The following is a 15,229-nucleotide window of genomic DNA, read 5'->3' on the forward strand; positions in this document are numbered from 1 at the left end:
GACCAATTCAGGACAAAGGAGAAATTCAGGAGAAAGAAGCAGAAGTGCCTGGTGGTTACTGGGGTTAACAGTGAAAGGGACAGAAAAAGGAGTAGGAAGAATACGAGTAGGAAGAATAATTTAAAATGTACCATTGCAAAGAATCCCAACACAGTTGCAATTAAGACTGCAAATATAGTAGAATACATTATGCTTATTGTCACATAAAAGAAACTCAAAGAATAAACTGGTTTGTTCAAGTGTTGCACAGTCCAATTTAATGGTGTGGGTTTCATGTCCTTTTTCTTAATGCAAAGTCTAATATCCATTATATAGAACAGTCACCCTTCTGCTTCTTTCTTCTCTTCTTTCATCCTAACACTCAAAAGAGAATCTATACATTACAGTTAGTAATCAGCAACATTAGCAAATACTCTCAATAGCTTGAGTCAAAAAGTAGTAAGTTCCTGCTAAAACTTATACACATATATTCAATCCCTGCCCTTATTTGAATTCAAATCTAGTATTACATAATTTAGATTTAACTATTTAAAAAGTTGATTAAACACCTCCCATTCTGGTTGTTTTCCATTATGAAAATGAAAGAATTGAAAGAAGAGTCATATCATGCTTATAAAATGTAGAAGATGCCCAGAATAGGGAAAAACAGAGAACAGTTTTCTACATTACAAATAAGGACACTTCATTAAAGATACAATCAGAGATTTTATTGAGTGAATGCTTGCTATGGGTGAAGCAGTATCTCTACTCCTCTTGAAGAACTTAAAAACAAAAAAACAAAACAACCCCCCCCCCCCGAAAAAAAACAACAAAAAAACCCAGTATATGCTAATTTGTTACAATTCAAGAAATTTTCTACATGTGCCTTCTCTGAGCAAGATACCATGTTTGGCTCTGTAGGAACTACAAGATCGACAGGAAGGTCTTGCTCTACAGAACTCAAATTACTGTAACAGGGAAAGAGCAAGGTAAATGTAATTTGGAAAAAAACAACATATGTAGGCATGGTTTGCCTTTTTTCCCTGAATTATGCTCATCTACCATTAAATTAGAACATCTCAAAGGTCATGAACCGCAATTTCCAAGGGAAGTGAACAACTTACCTGTGATCTTGACATGGGCAAACCAAGTCCTACAGCACTACTGCTCATCATAGAGAAATTCATACTCTGGGAGGATGTCATGGTTGCCTGGGATGAGCCTATAAGATCAAATAGGTCTGAAGCATTTGAGGCAGCTGGAGGTGGTTGTGAGCCACTGAAGAGTTCTACAGCTGGCTGTGAGGCACTACCAAAGAGCTCACCACTGGAAGCCACAGGGCCTGATGGCGCTTGGTTGAAGGCACTCCAGTCACCAAAGTCTCCATTCCCACTTGTCGTTGCTGAGAAAGAAAGAACTAAAAGGGTAGCAGATTTCTGAAATGCACAGAATATAGCAATCTATGAACTAAAGCAAATTAATTTGTGTCCACCCAGATTAACACATGCAGGTACCATCTCTATGTGGACATTATTCTTTCTCATGAGTATCACATGAGTGTTAACAAGGTGGCAAAGAAAAAAATAAAACTCCCATGTCTTGGCAAGTCTGCAGGTGGCACAAAGAAATTACAATAAAAAACTTCCCTTCAACAAACTTTACATATTAAATATACTTCCAGCTAAACAATTATGATCTAGCCTAGGACTCTGAAAAGCAAGAAGGAAACTAAACTGGTTATACTTTTTGCTGGGGACTCTGGAACCCAAAAATCGGAGAATGCTCTGAACTCACATTTAGTTCATTATTTGGAAAGGTTCAAAGAACAACTGAACCATGATCTATATTGTCTTACATAATAAAACTCCAAATTTATGAGATTAAACTTATTAAACACACTCACATTCAGAAAAGCATGGAGAAAAAAGTAATAAAATTAGGCGGAAAGCTAGTGAATTTCTATAAGAACTTTTTACTCATTTGGCCATCCTTCCACTGACAACAGAAGTGCTATATTCACTTAGAACATTATTTGCTTCAACTGGGACTGTTCGGTCTATTTATAAATAAAGAGGGGTAGGGACTGATACTGTTTTTAGAGGGGAACTCACACTAATAAATGCACACATACACACACAAATCTCATTACTACACTTCAAAGTGTAATTGTAACAAGCTTAAGGTTGAACCCATTCAACAATATAAAATTGATAACAATGCAGCAGTTAAGAACATGGATTTTATACCTTACTAGCTGTGTGACCCTGGGTAAGTTAGTTACTTAACCTCTCTATGCCTCACTGTTTTTTAATTGTGTCATTTAAGGTTTGCTATTGCTACTGTGAATTAACTGTAGAAGCACAGGTGAGAGCCAAAGCACTGTACTCTTCCTTTAGGTATGCCATATAAAAATATAAGTCAAGCTTCTGTAAATTGTGCATAAGCATATTAACTATCTGCAACACAATGAATATAAAAGCAAGTGATTCTTTTTCATTCTAGGGCATACACGAATCTAAGGAAATAACGCTTTCCTTAAAAAAAAAAGCATAAATATATGAATACGAATTAATGAAACTGAGAATGCAAAGGTGAGGAAAGAGCTACACATAAACTGTCATTAGAAAGCAAATACTATGTACTTCCAAGTTAATTAACACCATCGCTTTGCACTCCATGTTCACTTACAACTTGGAAATACATTTTGTCTAACCTAAAAGGTAACCAACCATTAAAATACTGTGTCTCATTATGCTAAATATCAAAAGAGAACAATAACGTAAGTTTTGAAAATTATATTCTTCTATTACCATATTAAAATGTAAGCACCCTCAAAAGAGAAAATAATTCATTTACAAACACCAAGCTCTACTAACAATTTAATACAAGAAGTGGGCTAATATTCATCACCTCAGGGTTTTACTAAAACATGTCTTTGACTGTCTTTACAAAATAGACTGCATTAAGAACTTTTCAATTAGCTCTCTATATTAAAAAATTTAAACTCAATTTCAGTAATGCTGCTGATTTAAGGTAAACTTTATGATTTTCTATTTACTTGATCTATATAAAGTAGAATATGGATGGCAACTTGGACAAAATGGGTTGACTACCCCCCGAGAACTTAATCCGAGATGATTAATCATGGGAGGAAAAGATTTCTAATGGGCACATACTGCTCAGAAATGATTAATCATTGTTGCAACAGTTTCAGCCCTTTGCATAATGGTGATCAAGTTTTATTAATCACATGTATATAGATAATGAGAAGTATCACTTAGGCAACATTAACATATTTGAATTATCTGCACAGTAGGTAACTTTATATACATAAAAACTTTTGAGTATTACATAGGAAGATTAAAAAATTAGGGCGGTCTTTATCTTCCACTTTGATTTACCTAAAGTAAGGTATTACCCTTAAGAGGTACAACTGCACTTCTAAAATGAAGCAATTAAGTACTCAGCATTTCTGGTTTCCAGGAAATATATTGAATTTACACAAGTAAACTGCCAAAATAACTCCAAGCCAAATTAAAAGTTATGCCATCTTTCTTCCTTACTCCTCACAAACCTAAACCAGGCATTACTAAGTGTATACTTTAATCCAGTTTAATAAAACATCATTATTTAACTCCACTTGAAAGGAATAAAACTAACTGAGTTAAATTGCATCTTTCCTCCCTGTCTCATTTTTAGGATTTTTTATAGCTAATTTTTTATATTATGCTTCAAATTACAGGTGACCAAGATTTTACAAAACAAACACTATATTCCCATCACAACTTGAAAAGGAGGAGAAAAGACACAATGCACACATTACTGCTAGAGAAATTATTTTATCCTTATCATAAAGAACCAGGACAAGTAGCATTATTACTAATTTTAGAAAGTTGGAGGTTCAAAGATTTTCCCAAAGTTGAACCACTACCATAGTATATGGCAGAGATAATAATAAGACAAAATTATTAACACTGTAAGGTAGAAAGCCCCTACACCTCATCCTTTACGCCTGTGTTCTGCATGGATGTTGGTCTTTATTTCTAATCTAATGTACAGTGAGATAACTTTGCCTGAGGTCCAACCACTCATTATTTTAGAATTTGTCTAAAGGAATTTCAGTTTTCTCACAGAAAAAAAAAAACGCTCTTAAGACATCTAAATTACATGTAAGTGAATTTTAATAAGATATTCTATGCAATCACAATGGCCTGAGTTCCAGCTATGAAAATCATAAGCTAAAATAAACATAAACCATAATATTCTTGTTGCTAAAATAAGATTATTCATTCTTATTTACACTTACCCACCCCCTCCCACCCAAAACTCCCCAAATCATGCAAGTCACTTATGAATAAGTGCAATTTTCTTTAGGTATACCTGAGTAGTTTGCAACCCAATTAATTCATTTGGAAAATTTAACTCGGTGGCCTAAAAAAGGCTTTGTGAATAAATTCTTTAGAAATTAGGAATTACAAACACAAGGAGAAAAACGCTAAAAAAGAAGCTGGTTTAGGGAGAGGTGGGAGTTGTTTTATTTTGATAAGCTTCTCACACTTGTCTCTAGATTTCTGGCCAATCAAATCATATCATACCTTGGGAAGGGAAATTGCCTGATGCAGCAGCTGAACCAAAGTCAGCAAATCCTCCGAATAAATCAGTTGATCCTCCTAGAAATTAGGTAAGAGAAAAGACAAAAAACAAAAAGCAAAAAACCCAAACTTTTAGTATTACAGAACAATTGATAGCGAAGTTATTTTGCCACACCCCACATAAAAAATAACCAATATTAGAGCACTCAGATCAACCATAAAAGCTAGTTTGTTGATCTAGGTTTTCATGTCACCATGCTCCCTTTAAGCCATCACCAACTCTTTTACACTCCTCAGGCCTATTTCAAGTAAGAAAAATGACCCTATATTTATAGTTAAAGTTATCCCTCACTTATATTCATGAACATAAGGTGGGCACGCATGCAGTTTACACAGGCAATTGTGCTCTGTTATTAAACTTGAGGTTCCTACTATTGAATAAATTTAAAAATTCACGACTTTGTGGGTTTGGGGAGAAAAGAGAATCACAACTAATAAATTTATAAGAACTGATAGAATCAGAAAGCTACCATAAATCTACATAGATGGTGAAACCTGAATTTAAAAAAATTTTTTGAATAATTACATAATCTCAAAATAGCACCCCACAAATTACTTGATAGTTACAAAGAGATAACTCAACTTTACAATGGAGAAATCTGATGCATATTACCTTAAACCACTCATCAAAGTTAATACCACTAATGCAAAGACTGCAAAGAATACCACCACCCAGGTAGAAACTCCTGCCAAAAAATCTAATGAAGAGAAATTAATCAACAAATACAAATTGAGGGACATTCTGCTGAGGAACACTCTAGACTCTGCTACATTAAAGTCATCATAAAAGAAACATGACAAGCAAATGAAATGTATGATACTTAACTGGACCCTAGAATTTTAAAAAATGCTAGGCTGAAACAATAGAACTAAGACAATGCTGAAATCTGAATAAAGACTGTATATTAGACAAAGAACGTTATTTTAATGGAAAATTTCCCAAATACAATAATTATATTGCAATTATATATCTGAAGTATGTTAGGGGCAAAATGTCACTATCTTTTACAACTTACTTTCAAATGGTACAGAATGAACTGATGTGTGTGTGTTTAAAAGAACTAAAAAGTGTGACAAAGAAAATGAGCCCCACTTTCTGTAGGTTTGAAATTTTTAAAAAAATAAGAAAATGTGGGGACAAAACTTGAAATTGATTTGTACAAAAATCATTCTTGACAGATACAGGGAGAAGAAGCAATGCAATGATTCAGTGAACTATTTTTTCTATTGTTTACTGCACAGACAAGTACTTGTATTTTTAATGCTTGGAAAAAATATTTACTCTATCTACAATTTGAACACAATTTCAAGTTTTAATACTCAATTTCTCTCCAATTCAGTTATCAGTTAACCACTTACACATCTAAAAACTATTTGTCCTTATTTTTGTTTGTCCTTAAAGATTTCACCTCTTAAAAGTCACAATCTTAGAAAGTCTATAACAGCAGTTCAATTATGGTGCTTTTAGTGTTATGTGAACATTATATAGGTTACATCACAGCTGCTTAGCCTGCAGTGCTTAGAAACTAGCCAGGTGGGACTGGAACATCTGGGCTGTACTCAAACACCACCAGGGATGCTTCCAACATCTGGTGCCATTTCTGAATTCTTATTGCTGCAAGACATTCTGTCCCATCTGCTACACTCAACTGGGTTAATTAAACTAGAACCATCTCCCCTTCTTAATAAATGGCCAGCAGTAATAAAATGGACAAATCAGTTCTGATACAAGTTTGGTATTTCTTTTTAATATACATTTACTGTGGTCAACTATCAGGTACTTTAACTAATTCCTCATTCCTTTACCTCATTACAGATGCACACGGTCACACAGACCCCTCACTAACTAGCATACTAACTCCCATCAAATACCAGGCCCTCACTTCTACCAACACTACATCTCATTCGACCATTTTTTATTTCGTTGTGGGATATCACGGTGATCTGATTTTCACTTTCTTAAAGGTACATATATTAAAATAAAATGTGATGAGACACACAAATGATCAACAAGCACATATATTAATAAGACAAACAGGGAAATGAATGTTGCAAACACTTGCTGCTTAATATTCCTACTTCTGTTTTTTGTAGTCCTTCATGTTAAAAATGTTGATCAAAGTATACTGATGGGTAACAGAATAATACCTAATTGTTTACTATCAGATTAAAGATTTGAAAATTGGGGATCATTTTAACTTGGTTCATCCAAGCTACAAATAAACACCACTATGTAATTTATTATGGCCAAAAAGTTATATATTTTTCAAATCTTACCCAGTTTGCGCTACAAAGAAAATTCATGTTAAAGATAAAAGCACTGAATACTGTAGACCACAACTTTAAAGTGGGTGAAATATCTTATTTTTACCAAACCCTGAATTTAGAATTTCAGATAATTACCTAATTTGGTTATTATGCTACTCCAACCTTCTTCTACCTAAATGGAAATTATACTGTATTCTAATTTACCTATTGCAAATAATATTCCTGTTCATCCATACTAGATTCCATCAGCACTAATGTAAGAATACTGAGTATAAGAATGGAAACACACACATAGATATTTTACAAATAAAGCCAACTTTCTTTAAAAAGGATTTAATTTTTCTCTAACCTTTTCTTCTTGTCATTTGAAGCGCCACAGATTATGCTTCTACCTGGACACAATGTGCTCCTGAACTGAAAACTGTCTCAAATAGTCTTTTAGGCAGTTTCTCTCTCCTATAAGGGACTTTCTATATTTCGATATATATTATTCATATCTGTGCCTTAAAGTCAAGAGAACTTTTCTATACTTAAGCATTTTCCTTTATAACATCTATCTAAGAATTTAAAAAGTCCACCAAAAATTGCTGCATGTTTAAGACTGCTAGATTTCACAAGAGCTAGACTTCAAGATTCCTACATAAGAGCTGTCATTGTAAATGAATCATTTCCACCTGCCTTTTCAGGTCAAAGGAGGTTATTTACAATCATCAGCTGGGAATATGTATTTTTCAAAGTGATTCTGTGAACAGGAAAACACAGCGAAACTAGACACTGCTTAAACTACAAAATGGAAATTATCTTCAATAAAATTTTAATCTAGATTACATGAAGAAAAACAAAACTTTGCATGAAAAATCCTTATACAAAATTAAAAGAATTGATGAAAATGTTAAAATATTTGCAAATACATGGCAGTTAATATCTACAATATATAAGGAGTTTTTAAAAAATCAATGAGAAATGATGAACACCCACCAAGAGAAAAAATGGACAAGCGCATGAATAGACAAGTCATGAGATACAAGTTTCCTAGAAAAATATGAAATTTTTAAACTCAGTCATCAAACAAATGTGAAATGAAACAAAATACTATTTTCTCCTTCCCAAACTGGAAGGCTTTGAAAGATACTATTTCACTACTTAACAAGAAGAGAAAAATTTGAAACAAAACAAAAAATATCCAAAAATATGGGACTGGTTATAAAGAATACAGCCACAGAATGTAAGATTATTAAGTAATGAAAAGTTGAATACCAACCATCAAAAGAAATGGTCTTGATACCTTGTATGAAAAGTAGTTTACAAAAAATCAACCAACAATATTTAGAAACCCGAAAAATACTTCCTACATAATAAGTGATTACAGAAAGGTATTAACTGAATATATAGAAAAATGTACCAAAAATCAGTATTCACAAAAGTTATTACTACTTAAATTTATATGGTTAAATTATGGTGGCTTGTCTGTTTTATTCCACAAAAAAACATGAATTACTTTTAACAATCAGTGAAAATAATATGAAAAAAAAAATTATTTTCAGTAAACTCGCCTTTAAACTATAGACAACTTCTCCTCCAAATTCTAATATGAACTGGTATATTGAGGATTTAACGAAATGATTCATTCGTATTCATGTAAATATCTTCCATTAACTTAAGTTAATGAAAATTTTAGTTTTGATATACCATAATCTTCAAAATAATTTTTTTAACTAAAAAAAAAAAAAGAAGGCATTCAAAACAGATTGCAAGCCATGTAAGGTTATTTCTGTGTGTACTGACTGGTGTGTATTTTGTCTTCAACCTTATTTATTGTACTAACTCTATCTTGCGTAATGGAGTATCCCAATCAATACCTAAATTCCTTAATTACAAAGGGACAAAGGAGGCAACTTGGAGTTCATTTTACAAAGGTGAGATACACTAAAAAATGAAACAATGATTTTCAGCACTCTATTTGTAATTGGCTTATTTTCTAATATTTTAAATTATTACTTTCTTAAAACGTTTACTTAGAAATATGCTGTATGTAAAAGCCACCAAAATATCATTTGACTATTGATTTGAAAAGCATATCAACTAATGAATGGTGTTCACGGTCACATTGTGAATGCAATTAACACTACAGAAATAGTTAAATAGGAAATTTTATGTTGGATGTTACCACAATTTTTTTAAAAAAACCATATAACTGTACAACACAAAGAGTGGATCTTAGTGTAATCCATGTAATCTTGATGAATGGTCAGGTTTCACGTTTATTTTTAAACCTGGCAAAAAATTTTGTAGTAATTTTACCACATATACTTCTGAAGATGCTAACAAGGAAGATGTAATAACATGTAAAAAAAAAAAAAGCATTTTCTCAGAGGAGATATTTATCTGGTAAGCAGTACAGATGTCATACCTGCTTAGCTTTACAGTTCATGCCCATTTTACTTGCATGATGTAATATGGACACATCTGGTAAATGATACCCAAATGGCATTTCAAATAGCAATGTTAATATGGTAGTGTCTTACACTCTCTCAGGTGTAGGTGGTAAAGATTTAATATCTAATTTTCTTTCACTGCTGAATTAAATTTAAAATATATTATTAAAATATTTAAATAGAGACTCAGGTTAACTAAATTTATGTACTGATGGGGGGAATGTGTAAACAGATTTTAACATATTGTTTCAAATAGGAGATAACCTTAAAAAGTAATTCTGATGGCCATCCACATGCAAGTTTTTAAAAAGTATTAGTATAAATTAAACAGTAAGGCAAAAAACCTTCCAAATTTCATTCAGACTTTGTCTTAATCATTGTTTTAAGACTAACTGCTACTTACATTTAATTAGTCAACCTACTGTTTGCACTGGAGAAGGAAAACCACTCAAAGGATTCTTACCAAATAAAGTAATTAAGCATGACGGTATTTAACAGTTCTCTGTTCAAAGCAATCTTGACATATAACACCAAGGAAAAAAGTTATATACACTCATTTAACCTTCCTAAAAACTTTCCATAGATGCATGAAAAGGACTATTTAATATTTCATGCCAGAAGTCTGAAACAGATGATACTCTGCAAGACTTTGCATTATATTACTACAAGCTAAGTAATAGTTAAAACTACAGTTCAGGGAAGTGGATCTGGCTCAACTGTTAGAGCATCTGCCTACCACATAGGAGGTCCAGGGTTCAAACCCAGGGCCTCCTGGCCCGTGTGGTGAGCTGGCCCACGTGCAGTGCTGATGCGCGCAAGGAAATCCCTGCTATGCATGGGTGTCCCCCACATAGGGAAGCCCCATGCGTAGGAGTACGTCCCTCAAAGAGAGCCGCCCCCTGTGGAAAAAAGTGCAGCCTGCCCAGGAGGGGTGCTGCACACACAGAGAATGCAGGCAGACACAGAGGAACATGCAGCAAATGGACACAGAGAACAGAAAGTGGGGGGAGGGGGCAAATAAAAAATAAATCTTAAAGGAATTTGGGGGGGGAGAGGAAGGTTGTGAGCTGATGCCTACATGGATGAAGTCTATGATAAGCTGGAGGTAAGTATTTGTACAGGGAAGGGATAAGATGGGGATATAGGGATACCTTTGGGTGGGGCTTTGTGGGCTTGAGGGGGCTAGGGTTGGGATGGGTCAGATGGCCCAAGGAACTGGGGGGGAGGGCTGGGGGAACAGTTGAATATGGGAGAACATCAGATATATGGTTGAAACAATAATGTTGAGAAAACTCTTTAGAAAATACAATAAGGAAGGATTATGTATTTAAGGTGCTTAAGGGGGGGATATGGTACAAGGGCAAGCTTCTAGGGAGTGTGTGGGTGCTCATTTTGTCATAGTGTGTTATATCATTCGGTGGAGACCCACACAATGAGTGTGAAGGTGTATCCACATCCTGGGGAGACCTGATGCTCCCAAATGGAGGGAGGAATTTTGTCTCTCGAGAGAATCAATGGCTCCCAATTAGTGCAGTCTAGTATGTCAAGCCCTCAGCATTGTTGCAGTATCTGTAAATTTGGTCCCTCATGTAGTGAAGACTGATTGTCACTGTGGGCCCTGAAGGGAGGGGGAAAGAGATATAGAATAGATGGAAGTGGGGCAACTGGGCGGCAATGGAAGTGCAATGATGGATATAGGACATGTTAACTTACACCAAAAGTGTATAAAAGTCTATAAAATGTAAACCATAATGTAAACATAAGGAAACTAAAAATTTAGAAATTTGTACAGTCTAAAATATAAACCATAATGAGGAAGAAATGAAAGAAAGTGCCTTGCCACTGTACACACAGGGCAACACCTATTACAGTGATGAAAGGCAAAATGTTTGAAACGAAACTTTATAATATTTTTCATCTTATTAATACATCAATTTATTTTTACTTTATTTTAGTATTTCTAAATTAGTATGTATGTATTCTATTTCTAAACTTTAAACCCATCACTATATTTCAATTTCCTATTCACTGAATTTGGCAATATATTAGGCTTCACTGCTAAAGAAGTTTTGGACCACAGAGAGGTTCAACTATGGCAGGGGAGGAACACTGGTGTGGGGTGTTATTGATGGGGGGCATATAGGTGGGGGGGAGTTCTCCAGGGCATGTATACAGGGGACATAAAAATGTTCTGATAGGGAAGCGGATTTGGCTCAGCGGATAGAGCGTCTGCCTACCACATGGGAGGTCCAGGGTCTCCTGACCCATGTGGTGAGCTGGCCCATGCGCAGTGCTGATGCACACAAGGAGTGCCGCACCACGCAGGAGTGTCCCATGCATAGGGGAACCCCACGCACAAGGAGTGCGCACTGTAAAGAAAGCTGCCCCACATAAAAAAGGTGAAGCCTGCCCAGGAGTGGCACCACACACACACGGAGGGCTGATGCAGCAAGATGACACAACAGAAAGAGACATAGATTCCCAGTGCCATGGACAAGAATACAAGCAGACACAAAAGAACACACAGCAAATAGACACAGAGAACAGACAACTAGGGGGGGGAATGGAGGGGAGGGGGAGAGAAATAAATAAATAAATAAATAAATAAATAAATAAATAAATAAAAAGTTCTGATATATGTTGGGTATTTTTATAGTAGTTACAGTTACAAAAATCAACTGAGGGAGTGCTGAGTTCCTACGCAGGGGAGCTCTGTCACATTCCCCAAATGAACAACAATAATCCCCCAAGTGCAACAGCAAAGACCAATAAGAAAGGATGGTTCAATAATAAGCCCTTGATATTGATGACTATGCTTAGGAGCCTGTGTGCCTGAAATATGAACTAGACCTAGAGCTGCAGGGTGCCTAAGAGTTACCTCCTAAGAGCCTCCCATGTTGCTCAATGTGGCCACTCTCTAAGCCAAACTCAGCATGTAAATACATTACCTTCCCCCCAGGATAGGACATGACTCCTGGAGATGAGCCTCCCTGGCACTGAGGGATTACTACCAATCACTAGCTGGTGATGCAACTAGAAAGAGACCTTGACTAAAAAGGTCAACTCAGACCAGCAGAATATCTCCGCCTACATGTTGGACCAAGTGTTCAAAACTGCTTTTTGACCTTGAATAAAAGGGGAAATGGCAAAAGAGTCTTCCAAAAACAGTTGGAAAGTCATCAGAGGGGTCGTGCTTACATACACCTCAGCAGGCCCCCAGAGAGAGCCAAAGTAGAAACAACCCTAGGTGCTGGTTCTCCTGAAGGCTATGGAGATCCACAGGGTATATGGTCATGGCAGATGGATTTGGAATTCTGTGCTATCTCGGAGGGCCCTGCTTTGAAATTTGTGCTCCTTAGTGGACTCTAAGACCCTTCTTGATCTAGAGGTGGAGTGAACATTACTATCCCAGGGTCCACAGAATGGAGAAACAGAATATGGATTATAGTGGACTTACTGATATTCTACTATAAAACTATTTGAGACTAGTAATGGAAGAAATTGTAGCACTGAGGTGGAGAAAGTGGCCATGGTAGTTGCTGAGGGCAGGGAGAGGGAAGAAATGTGATGTGGTGGCATTTTTGGGACTTTGGGTTGTCCTGAGTAATACTGCAGGGTCAGATGCTGGATTTTGTATATTCTGCCATAACCCAATTGAATGTACTGGGGGAGAGTATGAACTACAGGGTAAACTATTATCCATGTGCTGCAGCAGTGCTCCAAAATGTGTTCACTGAGTGCAATGAGTATGCTACAATGATGTGGGAGGTTGTTGGTTTGGGAGGAGTGGGGTGGGTGGGGTGGGGGTATATGGGAATCTCTTATGTTTTGTAATGTAACGTTCTTTGTGATCTATTAACTTTAATTTAAAAAGTGTAAAAAAAAAAGATAAAAACAAAACAAAAAACCCCCACAAAACTACAGTTCAAGTCTTAAACATACAACAAGACAGCACATCAACAGGTAACCGACTTATGTAGCTGTTTGCAACCTGGGGCATGACAGTCCAAAAGTGTAAAACATAAGTTTATGAAGTGATAGTCACATGAAAAATGTAAAAAGAACTGAAGAAAGAGATAACCTATAAAGTCCAATCTCAATCCAAGAATTTTATGATAGGAGGCAAGGAGGAAAAAATAATGGAGGGCTTTATATTAACTACATGTAATTAACATTATTAAAGCAAAGTAATATGTATCACAGATTTCCACTTAAACACTAATGTAAAAGTTTTAAAACAATTTAGCTTTGAAAAATCATTACCCACAATTATAACAATCTTACTATCTACATTTTAATGTGAAATGACCTTTAAACAGTAGTTTTATTTCTTGAGCGGTTTTAACTTGTTAACAGTTTATTAAAATTCCATAATCATCAAATGCAATCCTCTAAAGCGTCAACTTTCTGGAAAATAATTGAGGAGGAATTACTCAAAATCTAGTGCACACACACATGCAAAATCTAGCATGTATTAGAAATCAAAGCGAAAGAATCATCGATCCCATCTATGAGAAAATCTTGGTGAAATGATTGCCACTCTGCTGAGCCCCCCCCTTTTTAATTTTTTACTAGAGAAGTTGTATCACACATAAAATACAAGGTTCCTATATATTACCCTATTATTACCACCTTAGTGTTGTACAACTGTTACAATTCATGAAAGAACATTTTTATAACTGTACTATTAACTATAGCCCATTGTTTACAAAAGGGTTCACTGTGTTGTAGAGCCTAACGTTATTTTAAAATTTCTATTCCAGTAACATATAAACAACCTAAAATTTCCCCCTTTTTCAGCCCTCTTAAAACAGGTCAGGTAAATTCTTATACACTTTGATAAATGCATTTTTCTTCCAAAGCACTCTTCATATTTGTAACGAGGTAACTATTGGTGACTCTCTGGGTAATGCTTACTTCCCCTTACTTGAACCTCCCATGTAGGCAAAACTCTGTCTTCCTAAGTATTATACCCCTGAGCATCTAAACCAAATTCTGGTTCAATAAATATTTGTTGAATAAATGGATGGAAAGTTAAATGAATTTTAAGCATGCCCAATGCTGAGAGCCAGAACCAGGATTTAGGGAAAGACAGTAAAAGGCAGAACAGTCCAGTTTGCTCATGAAGAAAACAAAGGATCTCAAACACTCAGGCAGTTTAAATTTACATTAATAGAATCTTATGAGGGTTTATTCAAGCAAGATTTTTAAAAATTAAAAATCTTTGATCATGGAAAATTTCAGAAAGTATTCTGTACTTTGAAATACCATTTATTAATTGGTGAGGAAGCACTATATCAGATACAATGAGTCATTAAAATGTAATTATAGTGATTTAAGGATACTATTATTACTAGCCAGTATTTACTGACTGGCTACCACAGATAACGTTTTGCCTGGTCTGAGGGTCAGAAAAAGGTATGAAATAGGGTATATTTCTTTTAAATGATAACTGGGTTAAATGAGATGCATGTATAAAAAGAGAGACAGTAACAACAACATGGAAGTTTTAATGAGAGGTGAAGGACATAGATGCTAAAGAAATTAAAACAGAGGAAGACATTACTGAATTATCAGTCAAATCTTTAAGCACTCTTCTCCCTTATTTTAGGCAATTAGGCAATTCCCCTAAAATAATGCTCCAGGCTCACTAATTTCACATTAAAACTATATTAATGCAAATAAATGGCAATTTTCTTTTGCATTCTTGCTTTCATTTGGTCTTTTAAAAACAATTCTGGGGAAACGGACTTGCCCAGTGGTTAGGGCGTCCGTCTACCACATGGGAGGTCTGCGGTTCAAACCCTGGGCCTCCTAGACCCGTGTGGAGCTGGCCCATGCGCAGTGCTGATGCGCGCAAGGAGTGCCCTGCTACAAAGGGGTGCCCTCCGTGTA

At 35.4% G+C, this 15,229-nt stretch overlaps 1 protein-coding gene across 6 annotated transcripts in view; it reads right to left on the reverse strand.

Moving 5' to 3' along the window:
• The window catches only part of CLINT1 (clathrin interactor 1), a 65,832-nt gene that overhangs the window by 3,826 nt on the left and 46,777 nt on the right, over window positions 1-15,229 (reverse strand). For 2 of the 6 annotated variants that reach the window (XM_058281498.2, XM_058281491.2), the window contains exons 9-11: window positions 4,575-4,649; window positions 1,304-1,381; window positions 1,104-1,201 (exon numbers count right to left, since the gene is read on the reverse strand). In XM_058281498.2, the coding sequence (XP_058137481.1) occupies window positions 1,104-1,201; window positions 1,304-1,381; window positions 4,575-4,649 (251 nt within the window). Of the gene's footprint in view, window positions 1-1,103; window positions 1,382-4,574; window positions 4,650-15,229 lie in introns of all 6 variants that reach the window. The other 4 variants (XM_058281487.2, XM_058281483.2, XM_058281515.2 and 1 more) reach the window with 2 other exon arrangements.

Source organism: Dasypus novemcinctus, chromosome 2 (assembly GCF_030445035.2).
Source record: "Dasypus novemcinctus isolate mDasNov1 chromosome 2, mDasNov1.1.hap2, whole genome shotgun sequence".
Taxonomy (NCBI): domain Eukaryota; kingdom Metazoa; phylum Chordata; class Mammalia; order Cingulata; family Dasypodidae; genus Dasypus; species Dasypus novemcinctus.